General features: G+C 41.6%; 1 protein-coding gene across 1 annotated transcript in view; it reads right to left on the reverse strand.

The window, feature by feature from the left end:
• LOC109476989 (mucin-like protein) overlaps window positions 1-9,815 on the reverse strand; it is a 33,556-nt gene extending 23,741 nt beyond the window's left edge. Inside the window, exons 1-10 of the mRNA XM_019778003.1 lie at window positions 9,633-9,815; window positions 6,508-6,636; window positions 6,035-6,129; window positions 5,384-5,476; window positions 4,324-4,443; window positions 3,638-3,769; window positions 2,734-2,859; window positions 2,105-2,238; window positions 1,168-1,435; window positions 496-596 (exon numbers count right to left, since the gene is read on the reverse strand). Coding sequence (XP_019633562.1) covers window positions 496-596; window positions 1,168-1,435; window positions 2,105-2,238; window positions 2,734-2,859; window positions 3,638-3,769; window positions 4,324-4,443; window positions 5,384-5,476; window positions 6,035-6,129; window positions 6,508-6,636; window positions 9,633-9,715 — 1,281 coding nt within the window. The 5' untranslated portion in view covers window positions 9,716-9,815. The remainder of the gene's footprint in view (window positions 1-495; window positions 597-1,167; window positions 1,436-2,104; window positions 2,239-2,733; window positions 2,860-3,637; window positions 3,770-4,323; window positions 4,444-5,383; window positions 5,477-6,034; window positions 6,130-6,507; window positions 6,637-9,632) is intronic.
• Window positions 9,816-13,196: the final 3,381 nt, after the last annotated feature.

Below are 13,196 nucleotides of genomic sequence, written 5' to 3' on the forward strand. Positions count from 1 at the left end.
GATCATTATAAGTACTTGGACAACAATATGACGAACGATGTCATTGTCATTCTTGTTTGCTATGTATAAAATAAAAAAAAATTGCTCAAAGCATACACAATTGGATGGCGGAAACAATTTTCCTCTTAACAATAACTTACATACTGGTCATTATATACTATGCTCAATTAATAATAATTTTTTACGTTTACGAAAAAAAAATCATATAGCATATACACCGTCTGACCTTTTCTTGACCTTCAACGCACAGCTTTTTTTTAAACAAGCGAAAATAAATGCGCACGCAGATGTCATCCATAAAATGAAATATACGTGAGGCCTAACTAAACGACATGAATATCGAAATATGTGTCTTGTTGCCATACGTTTTGCAAGAACACCACTAGTGTAAAAGGCCATTTTCCTGGGTCATCTACCGGGTCGCCTTGACTGTATATTAAGTCTGTGGATAACATGAGCATTTTGTATCGTGTAAAAAGTTTTCGGCAAACCTACCCGTAAACGAGACAGCTCCACGGGACAACCTGACTCAAAGACCGAGCAGTCTGGTGGAACGTTCGCCCACGTGATCACCATCGCCCAAACTGGTTTGTAATCTGTTATTGTGTGGAAAAAATATAACGTTAAAGACATAGCGGAATCTGGTTTCAAAAGCTATGTAAGCTAATGAAAGTTACATAAAAATTTTCGAGATATTGCACATGGAACGTGACTGTTCCACGAGTGAAATAAATCATCTGCACCAAGGCCCCCCAACATTCGCAGAACCGGGTCGGTAGCCGAAATCGACTTCCAAACACCTTTGAAGTCCGGTTGCTCCGGTTGCTCCCGGAAGCTCGCGTGTTATGAGCAACCGAGTTCTTAATACGAGCGATCGCTGTTCTTGTTTACATGAGATGCAAATTATTTGAAGACATATGCAAATTACCGGCAAATCAACCAACTGTCACCCTTTTTTTTTGCCTACCAATCGCTTGCCGTAACGTCATGGTGATCGCTCGTGTATGTCCACATGACGAAGACCAGAAAACTGGCCGAAAAATTTGGTTAGTCCTCTTTTTCTCAATCCCCCTCTACATAATAATGTCGACAGTAATGTGATAAAATCAGTTCACAGGGTTGATATCTTGTCTGAGAACAGACATGACAATGTAGATGCATACACACCTGTAGAATGGTAGTCAGGGACACTGCGGCCGTCCTCTCTGGCTTTCTCCAAGATGGCGTCAGTGTTTTCGTTCCCGTCATCCCTCTCGTGCACGCTGTAGTAAAACTTTGTCTTCAGTCTTTCCGGCTCTCCATTCAAGACGGTGGGGTCAGACTTAGACAGATAAGGAGCGAGGGCCGCTTTCTTGTACCAGGCAGACTTGTCCAGCTTTTCAGGAGTGACAGGTCGAATACCGCTGTCAAACTGGGCCACACCATTGTCACAGATCTATAGAAATGCAGTGACAGGAAAAGACAAAATACATTGACAATGCTTTATTTGCGTTATAATTAGCCATTTTACAATTACTATTTCATTTAAACTACCCAGAAAGAGTTATGACGATACAAACGAATTGATGCATGTACAACGATTATACAATGTTCTCTCCTATTTTCAATGACAAGAAAGAAATTGCAGCCTGCACATGTCTGTGAAATTATTTTTGGGGACAAATGCCGTTATGCCTCTCACTCAGCGATATTCATTCACACAACGTAGCAAGACTCAAAAGTTATATGATTATACTTTTGTGTCCGCTGTTTTCAGGAGTTTTGAGTTGACTAGCGACACGTGTTGCCTAGATGTTTTGACAATTCTCGCGCATGACAATGGACCAATGAGCTTCCGCGAATTGCTCGATCACGTGGGCAGGGCTATGCGTTCACGTGAACAATTCGTGCTGGTGATTGTGCAACGACGTGATGAAGTCACCATATGCATTGTGAAACATATAAGAAAACATATCCCTGTTTTCCGGGCATAACGACTACTTGTAATCCCCTTATGATAATGAACAAACTTGATGAATAAATAGCTTGAGAAGCTGGTACAAATAAAAACCCTAAACGCACACAAATGATTCTTGGTCACAGTAGATATTTTCACATTTCTTACATAAATCTTATGGTGGCGCCTTGTGAAGAAGCGGAATCCCTCCAGGGGTAGCTCAACTTTCTTGCAGGATTTCAGGAAGTCCCACTCTTTTGCTTCTTCGTCAACTTCCTCTCCGTATGGATACATGACATCCTCTGTGATTTAGGAAACAACATACAAATTGTGAGAAAGACAAATGTCAGTATTCTCACTCTTTTTTTATCCCATCCCTTTTTGTTAATGGTCCTGTCACGCATAGCCAAATAAACCTAAACTCTGCTTGGAGAGAGTACTGTTCTCAATCAAACGTGTTTCTATGAATATGAAGCAAGTTTAAACTGTAATAATTATTGCCAACACAACAAATTGGTCTCCCCCAAATTTTCGACTGTGCAACTCCAGTCTTTATCAAGGAATGAGCAACCATCCTTCAAGAGAGTCAGGAGGCGCCACAGACTTTCTGCAACCTATGATCCACTGCTCACGGAGTCACGTGTGTTATCTGCGTGACGTCACGGAAGCGGTGGATTCCTTGACAAAGACTGGAGTCGTACAGTCGAAAATTTGGGTGAGTCCAATTTGTTGTTGCTTCATAATGATTTCTACCAACACAGATGAACTTTCAAGATAAGTGTTTCTATGAAGTTTACCTCTGCATTCTGTCTGTCCCACAAGGTGGTGTTGTGGACGACACGAGCACTCAAAGCCTCCAGGTGTGTTGTCACAGAAGTGGTCGCAGTCCCCTCTTCCTCTGTTAGGTAAGCACTCGTTGATGTCTGTCAACGCATCGCAACGCGGATGTGTTGATTACATAACGTATGAGTAAACAACCATTTCAATACCTCAAGTTACAGATATGATTAAATTAAAGCAAGCCGCATCATCTGGACCCCTATAACTTATCATGTACCGAAAATAAAAGAAATCCGTAAAACCCACTATGAGCTATTGCTACGAATACACCAACACGGCCGAAAAGAACACTTATATCCAGCAAACCCAACGCTTCTAGCTCTTTTCGACTGAGAATCTCTCCGTGGAAAATATATAGTAGGCGCTTATCTTTTTCTGATTAAAATGATAATCCCATAGGTGGGGCTGGGGACGTTGGCACACTTCTTGCACTTTTGTCTTACATGTTTGTATTTATTTATTTATACATATATATCTATTTTTAATTAGTGGCGCTGGCAAAATAAGTTGGTGAACTTGAGAGCAGCGCCACTTTGTCTTGGAAATAAAACATAAATAAGATGTTTATGAATGAAAAAAAAAGAAAACAACACCTTCCCGCGGAAGGAAATCTTTCCTCCGTCCATAAAGTTACATAGCAGGTCATGCTGATATAAAGGGTAAACAACGTGTATCTTGCAAATTAGGCAAACTCGTGTACCCCCTCCTGCCTGAAACCTGCACTAGTGGTGATCTGGAAGTCTCGACCCCAGCGGAAATGCATGTGCAGAGCACTGGAGTGGGAGAGTTTAGCAGTACAACTGCAGTTATTGACTCGAAAATAAAGCAAACTTGCTTATTCAAGGCAGGTAGAATCCTTACCGTTACAAGATCGTCCATCAGCACCTAGGGTGCAGCCTGGGTCACAGGTGCAGTGGTGTGACAGGTACGTGTTGACACAGTTCTGCTCACAACCTCCGTTATCGGTTGAGCATTCATCCACGTCAGCTTCCTCTGCATCGATGGAGATAGGAGTTAAAACATATATTTCGTTGAGCCAAGGACACTATACGCCAAATAACAGTTACTCAAGCAAACCTGCATTTCTCCTCTGGTCTGTCAGTCACTGACGAAACGTAATGGAGGCTACCTGAAAAGTCTGACCGTTTCCAAAACCATATCCAGTTGCTTCAATAACATGCTTTTTGGCGTATCTTACTACCTGGATGTCTAACCCTCATCGACGTGTCAAGGACACCATATTTTATCCTTGGGTGAACCATGTAGTTTTACCAATTTTTTCAGTCAATGTGCTTGTCATTTATCTACATATGAAACAACACTATCCGAAATATGTATGTCGACATTCGAGGAGCAAACATGCGATGCTGCCTAGAGGAGAGAACTTATTTTTTTGGTATTAAAAATCTGCGCGACTGCATATATGCGGCGCGCGCGAGCGTGATAGTGATGTGACAGATACTTTACAGGCCTTTACGTTTGCCTGGTGATGTTGGCTGTCAGACGAAAACGCCAGAACAAAAGTCAAAACAAACATTTGCCTATACCTGCACAGCTAGTCTCGTTAATGAGATGGAATCCCGGATCGCAGGAGCAGTTGAAGGATCCGTCCGTGTTGGTGCAAATGTGTTCACACTCCGCAATCCCGTACCAGCATTCGTCGACATCTGGCAACAAACAACAGTCGTAACTAGAAATGTAACATTTACAAAGAAAATGCATAATGAATAGCAAAGTTCTTTGGTCACAACCATTTATTTTTCATGAGCCGACGTTTCGATGACCTTCTGTCATCTTCATCAGGGCAATTCTGACGTTAGATGTGACATCTAGCGTCAGTGCACAGTACACCAGTCAGAATTGCTCTGATGAAGATGACAGACGGTCATCGAAACGTCGGCTCGTGAAAAATAAATGGCTGTGACCAAATGAATTTTCTATTCATTCGTTTACCAACCTGATGAACTTATTTACGGAAAATGCATAATGTTTACATTCACATGGGCTAGCCCAAGAAACTACTGCTCTACTTACATAAATTTTACGAGTCAAGTACATTGGTACAAATATATGGTACAAAATGTAACCCAACACCATATGGTAACTACTGCACCAGTTACCATGGTGACAGACGTCTGGTCAAGGTCATTGACTTGTTTGGAGAAGAAGAGGAAGAGACTGACCAAAACAATATATTTTCCTTCTGTGAAGGTAAACATAAAAATTGAAAATACATGACTGTTATTGATACTTAGTAGTATTTGAAATAGAGTACAAAATAAATACTAGTAAACTATAGCTCTACGAGTTAAAACCATCGCTAAACTATCTTCACCTTTACAAGTAACGAATTGTAAATTTGCTCATAGGTTATACAAATAAGAGTCTCTTCTACATGCATGAAATATATCAGTTGATCATTTTCTCCACCAAATGTTATTTTTATCATGACAAGCAGTACTATTATAGCATTTCCTTATGGATTAACTCCCCTCGGGCTACAACTCACCCGTAGCGCTAATTTAGATAAGCGGGCGTACTACTTTGTGCCACCGAAGGGAATTGACTGACTACCCCCTCCCGCCTGGCTACCAGGTTAGTACATACCGTTATCGCACTGTGGTCCTTCCCATCCTTCGTCACATTCACAACTGTTTGTGTCCACACAAAGACCGTTTACACACGGGATGTAGCAGTCAGCTGTAAAGTAGAGAAACATCAGTTTTATTTTTGTTTGAACACATTTTGTACTGATAATTTAATTTCTAGTTTGATAAAACCATAGGCGCACAAACAAACGTTTTTTTTTCACGTTTTTAACGCACGTATAGAATTCTTACACGTACAAGAAATGACAGACTGAGAAAAGACTGGAGCCAGTTAAGGGAGGGGTTTCTCCGCATGCAGGAGAGAAAATGTCCTGGATGAAAGAAAGAATTCGGCATTGTATTGACAAAGAGATTGTAGAACTGCGTAGGTAAAGTTAATGATAGCTCAGTGGGGTCGTGTGGCGTAGCGGCAGAGTGCTCGACTCGGAACCAAGAGGTCCCGGGTTCGAGTCCTGACATGCCACCAATCTTGTGCCCTTGGGAAAGGCACTTTACACGACTTTCCTCACTTCCCTCATGTGAAAATGAGTATTGTCCTGTCATGTATTTGTCCCGTGTTGGTGGCGGCATTGATATAAGTTGAAAAAACTTGAGTGTGCCGTCACGACGTCTGGTGATTACATGTTGGAATAAGAAAAATGATAGTCACCTTGGCAGGTATCGTCGATATGGTTCCAGCCCACACAACACTCGTAATCAGTGAAGTACTCTCTCTGGTACCGGGTTACCAGCGATCTAGGGACCCTGTCAAGATGTCAACATAGTGTAAATAAGTCAAAACTAATGTAGGTAAGACCATATCGAATACAAGGTTGAGAAGTAAAGATTTAAAACGGACCACCCTAGTGGTCACAAAATTGATCATTCTTATTACCTCGGTGAAACATGGAGGTTGCATTTTGGACAGTGTCTGTATTATTAAAAAGACAACTCAAGAACAGCTAAATGGTTTTGGTTTTATATTTGGTGTGTTGGTAGAGTATGACAAAAACTTAAAATGATTAGAATTTTGGATTTGTCAGGTTTCTTTGGATACAAAAAGTGTAGTGTCAACCCCTGCATTTTAAACAGCTACATAATGTTAAAAAGACACCAGGATTGATGTCTTTCTATCAACCCTACCTGTTCTCGTGTTGAAAGCCCAGGTAGGAGGCGATGTAGTCTACGAAAGCAGTGGTCCGTTTCCGCCTGAGTTCCACCTGGTAACTCACCTGGCGAGTGTTGACAAAAGTGCAGACACTTCCTTCAGGCCTGAAAAAAGGCAAAATATGCGGTGTTGATGAGGATACGCCACACCAAAACCAGGGTTAAGCCCTCCAGAAAGTGAATTAAAGCCAAGCTGGGATAGCGTTTCTACGTTAGTGTTTATAAGCTGTGGTACACATGTTAAAACATAAGAAAAAAAAAACTGTAACTCCAGCAAATGTATAGTTTTAAAAACTGTCGAACGTTTCAAGTAGCATCCACTATTTTGACTAATGGGATATGTGGTTTGTTTGGTATCTTTTTTCTTGTGTATCTCATTACATGTGTGTGTGTGTGTGTGTGTGTGTGTGTGTGCGTGTGTGCTAGCCTTTATGGCAATTACCGAATATTATAGCACTAATGTGGCTAAAGCTTACACAAGTAAAACTGAACACATGAAAATATATTTTGTACAATAAGATAAAGTATACGTCATACTATCATGGTACCTGTCCTGAGATATGTGGATTCTTCCAACTTAAAAGCAATCAAGCACAACACGCGGAAATATCCTTGCATCATAAAAGCATTGCGCTTGAGCAAAACACAGGCGAGGCCCGTCTTTCACCGACCAATCAATGGTCCGACATGGTCTCTTGACATCAATACAACTGACATGTAATGCGACAATAGCAAGGTCATGTGGTGACCCCTGGTTTTATTCAAAACCATAGCGAGTAACCGATACCCCATCAATCAATCACAGAAGCACTAAATCACAACAGCGTACAAAGACGCCCCCATCGCCCAACAGTACCTTACCAAGACCTGACATTGAAAACGTAAAGTTACGTACGTTACAGTAAATTGTTAACAGTTAGATATTCAGCCCATTGGCATCGACGTAAAGCCCCGTCACACATACCCGAACACTACCAAACCTCCGGCCATGGTTGAGAATAGGTCGGATGCAAGGTTGGCTGTGGTTTGATAGTGTTCTGCGAGGTCGGCTACCGTTCGGCTGCGACATTCGGGTGTGGACGGAAGGTTTTGTCATGGTTGCGTGGTGTGTTCGGAGGTAGGTCAGCAGTGTTCAGGGGTGAAATTTGACTTGAATTTAACTCAAATTCGATTTGTATACAAATGTAGGTGTTGTGCTGTCGTCGTTACCTAAATCTGATTAGACTGCTCTGGAACTTCAGCCAATCTTGGTTGTTTGGTGGTTGGGGGTATGTTTTGAATGTGTGACAGGGGCTTATTTATGGTAAGTAGGTATGTGTCGATTCAGCTGCCTAAACTTTGCACCACCCTGCTACTCTATAGCAACTACATACTCGTTCATTAAGCTGTTAGTTCTTAAAAGTAGCATTTGTCTCAATTCAACCAAAGCTGGCAAGTTTTAGGGAAAAAGACATCCATCGCCAAAGGGGGGCACCTCTAGATCTTTTCTGCGAAAAATGGTTGTGTTTGTACCAACGGTGGGCACCTCTTTTCTGGGAAAAAAAAGGATTGTCTTTGTACCTGAAACAAGCACCTTCTTTTCAGCGAAAAACGGTTGCGTTGGTACAACACGTACAGGTGAAACGGAATACCAGTTAACATGGCGCCGGTCAATAGCGATCCGCACTGTTTTGTTTATTCAATGAAAGGCAGCCAGGGCGAGGTGACAACAGATATGTTTACGTCAACAGAATAAAAGAGATGCGTGAGTCAACCTTCTACGAAAATCAACAGTTCCATGAGATCTACGCTTATGTCTTACACCATCTCCTAAAACGATTAGTCTAGACATGTGGGCTTTTTCGACAAGTCTCTTTGCGGTCACAACGGCACGTAAATATTAATAAAAAAAGTAAAATATAATACATGTCAAGCAAAAAACTGAAATGTCTAATTTCCAGATTTCCTACGTCTTGCATGCGTGCTCAAAAAAGCTGTTATGACATCAAGTTAGTCCAGATCCAAGCCTACACAGACAATCAGCACTATTGACACACACCAGGGGCTTTCACATATTAACAAATCTGTCACACGTTTGAACACAAGTCACTGGGCTCATCGGGTTCAGAGTCATCAACAACAGGTGACGCTCAAGGAAGTAACTGTCAATCAAAACGCCGGGGAGGTCTTTTTTGTACCGCGCTGTTAGGTCTTCGAACACCAGAATTTTGCGACTATCTACGAACGAGACCAATGGCTAAACCCTCCCAAAATGGGTTCGAAACACGATTGCATAAGTGGGATTAAGTCCCCGATCTTTTCTTCAACCGAGACTGACAAGTACCAGAACGCTACACGCTATTTAACGATTAATTTTAAGAAGATAGGTTTGTACGTAATTGACAATATGACTATTTTTTCACACTAGATAAAAAGTGTTATTGAGAAATGAAGATTTTAAAGGCATACAGTGACATTTCAGGGCAGCAAAACAAAACAAAACAAAACAAAAAGTTATTCTGGATAAGGAAATCTGTTATATCACAATTCGTCATCATTTCATACATGTACTTGAAGCGTTAAAATAGCCCCCAAACAGAGTGAGGGGTCCCTTTACAATGTAGTTTTGACACACCCAAACTAGAACTACCTTACGATACAAAACGAGCAAGAGTTTTCTGTCAGCGACATCACATATTTCCCTCATGCTCACATATATCAGTATGCTATGGGATTAGGTTGATTCATCTTACTACATGAACAAAATGACCAGAAAACTAGTTTTACTGCCCTTAAATCCGAATGCATTCAACAGAGAACGGCAGTTACGTATCGTCATATTTCTTCACCCCTCAGACGGTAAAGACATATGTTGAAAAGATGCTTCAAAGTATGACAACAGTACGCACTAACATACACACCAATGACTCGTGCTATAAAATTATCTCCGCCTTTGGAATGTTGCTCACTTCAAGGTCACATTTGTTTACACACAAAAGTATAATTCATGAACATATAATCTTCTGTTCATTTTCTGTTCACGTTTATCTTCTATGAAAAGCTTGCTCTCGTTCTTTCGAAGTGGCCGGAGATATAGCCAGCTTAGTAACGTTCTCACTTACCCTCTCAATGTAGTCTGTGACTGAACCACCGAACAACACCATAGGAAGAGCCCCAGTGAAGTCCAGTAGGTTACTCCCGCCATTTGGCGCGTTTTTAGCGCGTAACTCTCCTCCAGCTTATGGAATACCTTCGCACAACGTCCGAACTGTACAAAATCCTGGCTTGACTGACTTGTTCACCTTCTTTTCCTCTAGTTTTTCGCGGAAGGGATTGTAATATTTGTATTGGCAAGTACACCAGGGAAATTCCAGGTAATTTCCGCACGTCACACAATTGCGTCACTGCGAGAAACAATAGACGGTGTACATGTAACTGTGTCTGTTCGACTTTCTTCTACGCGTTACACATATCGCCAGTTTAGGGTGTCACGTCATTTCACTGACACAGCATGCCATTGAAATTTGTTTTGCAAATTCATACCCGAAACCAAATTGCATTGTGTACATTTGTGTACAACATACATAGCATATACTTTTAATGTTGTTGCTTTTTCTGACACAAAATTCACGAGGAAGTAACAGTCAATCAGACCCTTTTGTCGGCCGAAGTTCGGGAGTGTTGGTTGCGTCGGTACAACACGTACAGGTGAAACGGAATACCAATTAACATGGCGTTGGTCAATAGCGATCCGTACTGTTTTGTTTATTCAATGAAATGCACCCAGGGTAGCCTCCTTCGCAGTCTTGCTGGGCGTCGGCGTTATTTTTTCTCTGAGCGACGCCAGTAATATGCCGCCGCGAGGGACGATTTGCTGCCGAGGGAGTTTTTGCCACGGAGAGAAGGTTTCGCGCTCCAAAAGATCTACAATTTTTAGCTTTGTCTTGTTGGAGTAAGTGAGCATAAGTACGTAAAACAGGGCGACTTTCTTATACCAGTTGAAGTGATATTGAAAGTAACAAACAACTGTTACGGAGCTTGCAGTCATTACCGTAAAACATTTTGTTCAGCAAGGGTGGCCGCAAATGTCAGCGAACACTACTTTCTTTCCTTAGAACCTAGAAAACTTGCAAAATGCCATCAAAACAGCAATTTCATGTCTTATATGCGACTATATCTAAACTTCACAACCGTCTTACTTAAGCCGTAACGGAGGTTACAGAAATTCTGCGGAAACAGAGGTTACAGATCTCACCAAACACGAGGCCACAATTTCTTCCAAGTCATCAACCAAACCTAGCTGTAGTGATAGGTGACATCGACAGTTGTAATTTGCCGCCCTTTGCAAAATAAAAGGGGTAAACCGTTCAAAACACATCCAAACCAGTTCCACGACCTCATACCTTCGCCAAATGATGTTACCCTTATGCCTTGAAGAATGTTGACGAATTTTAAATGATTTTCATTATAAGACAAGACATTAATCATGAACACAAGATCTTGCATGAATTATATCAGTTGATCATGTTATTCACCAAATGACTGTCTTGTCTTATGAAAAATGGCTAATGTAGCGATTTCTTCATAAATTATGCAAATCATGTCCTGATTTGAATATGTTATTTTTAGTGATGTCCGCCTTCACAGCTTAAAAATGCCACAAGTATGAGATTCCCTGCAGTTACTATGGGGAATTAGAGCTTTTTTGCATTAATTTTGCAAATTAGGCCTTCATTTGGATAACCGCTATCTGCCAATTTTCTTCTTTACAATTACACATGCCACGTGTTTGAATAATCATATCATGGAAAGTAGCAGATTTATAGCATTTCCTCATTAAGTATGCTCATTAGCTGATGATTTGCATAACAATCATTTTAATATGTCAAGCTACCCACATACCAAAAATCATAATGATCCGTCAATCGGTTCTTGAGTTATCCTCCGGAGCAGTTCGGTTTCAAGGTGCAAGGTTTCACAGGCGTCCGACTTACTATTAGGCCGTTTCTATACGGAATCACTCAAACCGCGATTCGGGTAACTCACATTCCTCACATCTGGTCCACGTGCCACACACACCTGTGAAACCGAGTCCGAACATAATGCGCTTGAGCTACATTTATTGCTGTTTGATGATAACACGCAAGGCGGCGTGTTATTAATGTCAGAGGTCAACGACCTGCTTGCTGATGCCCCCCTCCCAGCGTATCTCGGCCGAATGCTGACGTGGTCCCGCCAGAGGCGGTGAAGCTCGCCCTAGAACGGGCACATTATTTGACCATTACTGCTCTTTAAGTTGTTGCCACGTAAAAGTTGGTATTGCATATAAAAAAAGAAATATCACCCCGTAATCCATGACCAGGCGAAGTCACTTTGAAATCACATTGCGTTCAGACGCAAATCGCGATGCGGGGAAACCGATTCGAAACCACCTCTAGAAGTGGCTTGGGATCGAGGCGCTTTCAATGTGATTTCGGAGCGTTCAGATGGAACCACTTGAAATCGGCTTCGGGGTAAACCACATGTAAACCGCCTTGGGTGATTCCGTTTAGACACGGCCCTAGTACGTGTACGTGGCGTGGTGGCAGACGTGACAGCTGTCCGATTACATACAGCTGTCCTGTTTAGTCTCTAAACTAATACTAGCACCAAATCTGAGACCTTCTAAACAAATCAGCCTACAAGTACTGGGTGAGGAGGTAAGTTAAAACGTCAGTGTCTTGAAGTCCAAGTTTATGGGAATAAGAAGACAAGATGGCGACCGTGTTCTACCAGGTGCCTCTCACGTCACCTGTTTTGGATTTTGTCATTTGTTGCTTCCTGTTTTTTTCGTGCTTGTATCCAGCCTCCTGGGTAGGCGGTCTTTCTTACTTACCAATGAGCACAGTGATTTCTTTCTGCTGAGATAGCTGTAACGGGAGAATGCCTTTGTCGGCCGTTTGGAACGTCTGCACTGAATAAAAGATTTCTCAAGCGGCCGATAGAGCTATCGTAGCTCTCCAAGCAAAATGAAAACGCCGCGCTCATACGTAGAATCTAATGAATAGGACGCTAGGGAAGTGTGCACAGGAAGCATATGGCAGTATATACAAACCATTCACAAACTAGAAAGGCCAATATTTGCTTTGGAGCAAATACAGCGATGGGTTCACCACATTTTACGACGTCATGGCAGGGAAAGAATGAGAAACACAAGGGAAAACAATGATTTACATTGATATAACTATAATATGAAGTAACATACAACTAAAACAACAGTTGGATAGCTATTCCCTACTTTATTGGTTGGGATTTTTAATTGCATAATGCAAACTGTTGATTTTCAAAATAAATAAAAAAACGTTCATGCCCCGCATTCCAATGCTGGAGCAGAAAAGCTTGAAATACCTACCAAAACACTTGAATAAAGACATACTGTCAGTATGGAAATCTCTGTGCAGGTGTTAATCAAGTTAAATCCCAACAGCCAATCAGCAAGAAATGCTCTGTGCAGGTGGAAATGCTCTGTGCTTGTGTTAATCAAGTTAAATCCCAACAGCCAATCAGCAAGAAGTATAGAGGAAAGCTGCATGCCTATTGGTTGATGCCCTGCATTCCATTGTGATGACTCATGCCCAGACGTGGTAAACACGGCACACTAACACAGTAATACATTTGCTATAATACAGACCAAAAAACTCAAATAA

Source organism: Branchiostoma belcheri, unplaced genomic scaffold (genome assembly GCF_001625305.1).
Source record: "Branchiostoma belcheri isolate BF01 breed outbred unplaced genomic scaffold, Haploidv18h27 scaffold4, whole genome shotgun sequence".
Classification (NCBI taxonomy): Eukaryota; Metazoa; Chordata; class Leptocardii; order Amphioxiformes; family Branchiostomatidae; genus Branchiostoma; species Branchiostoma belcheri.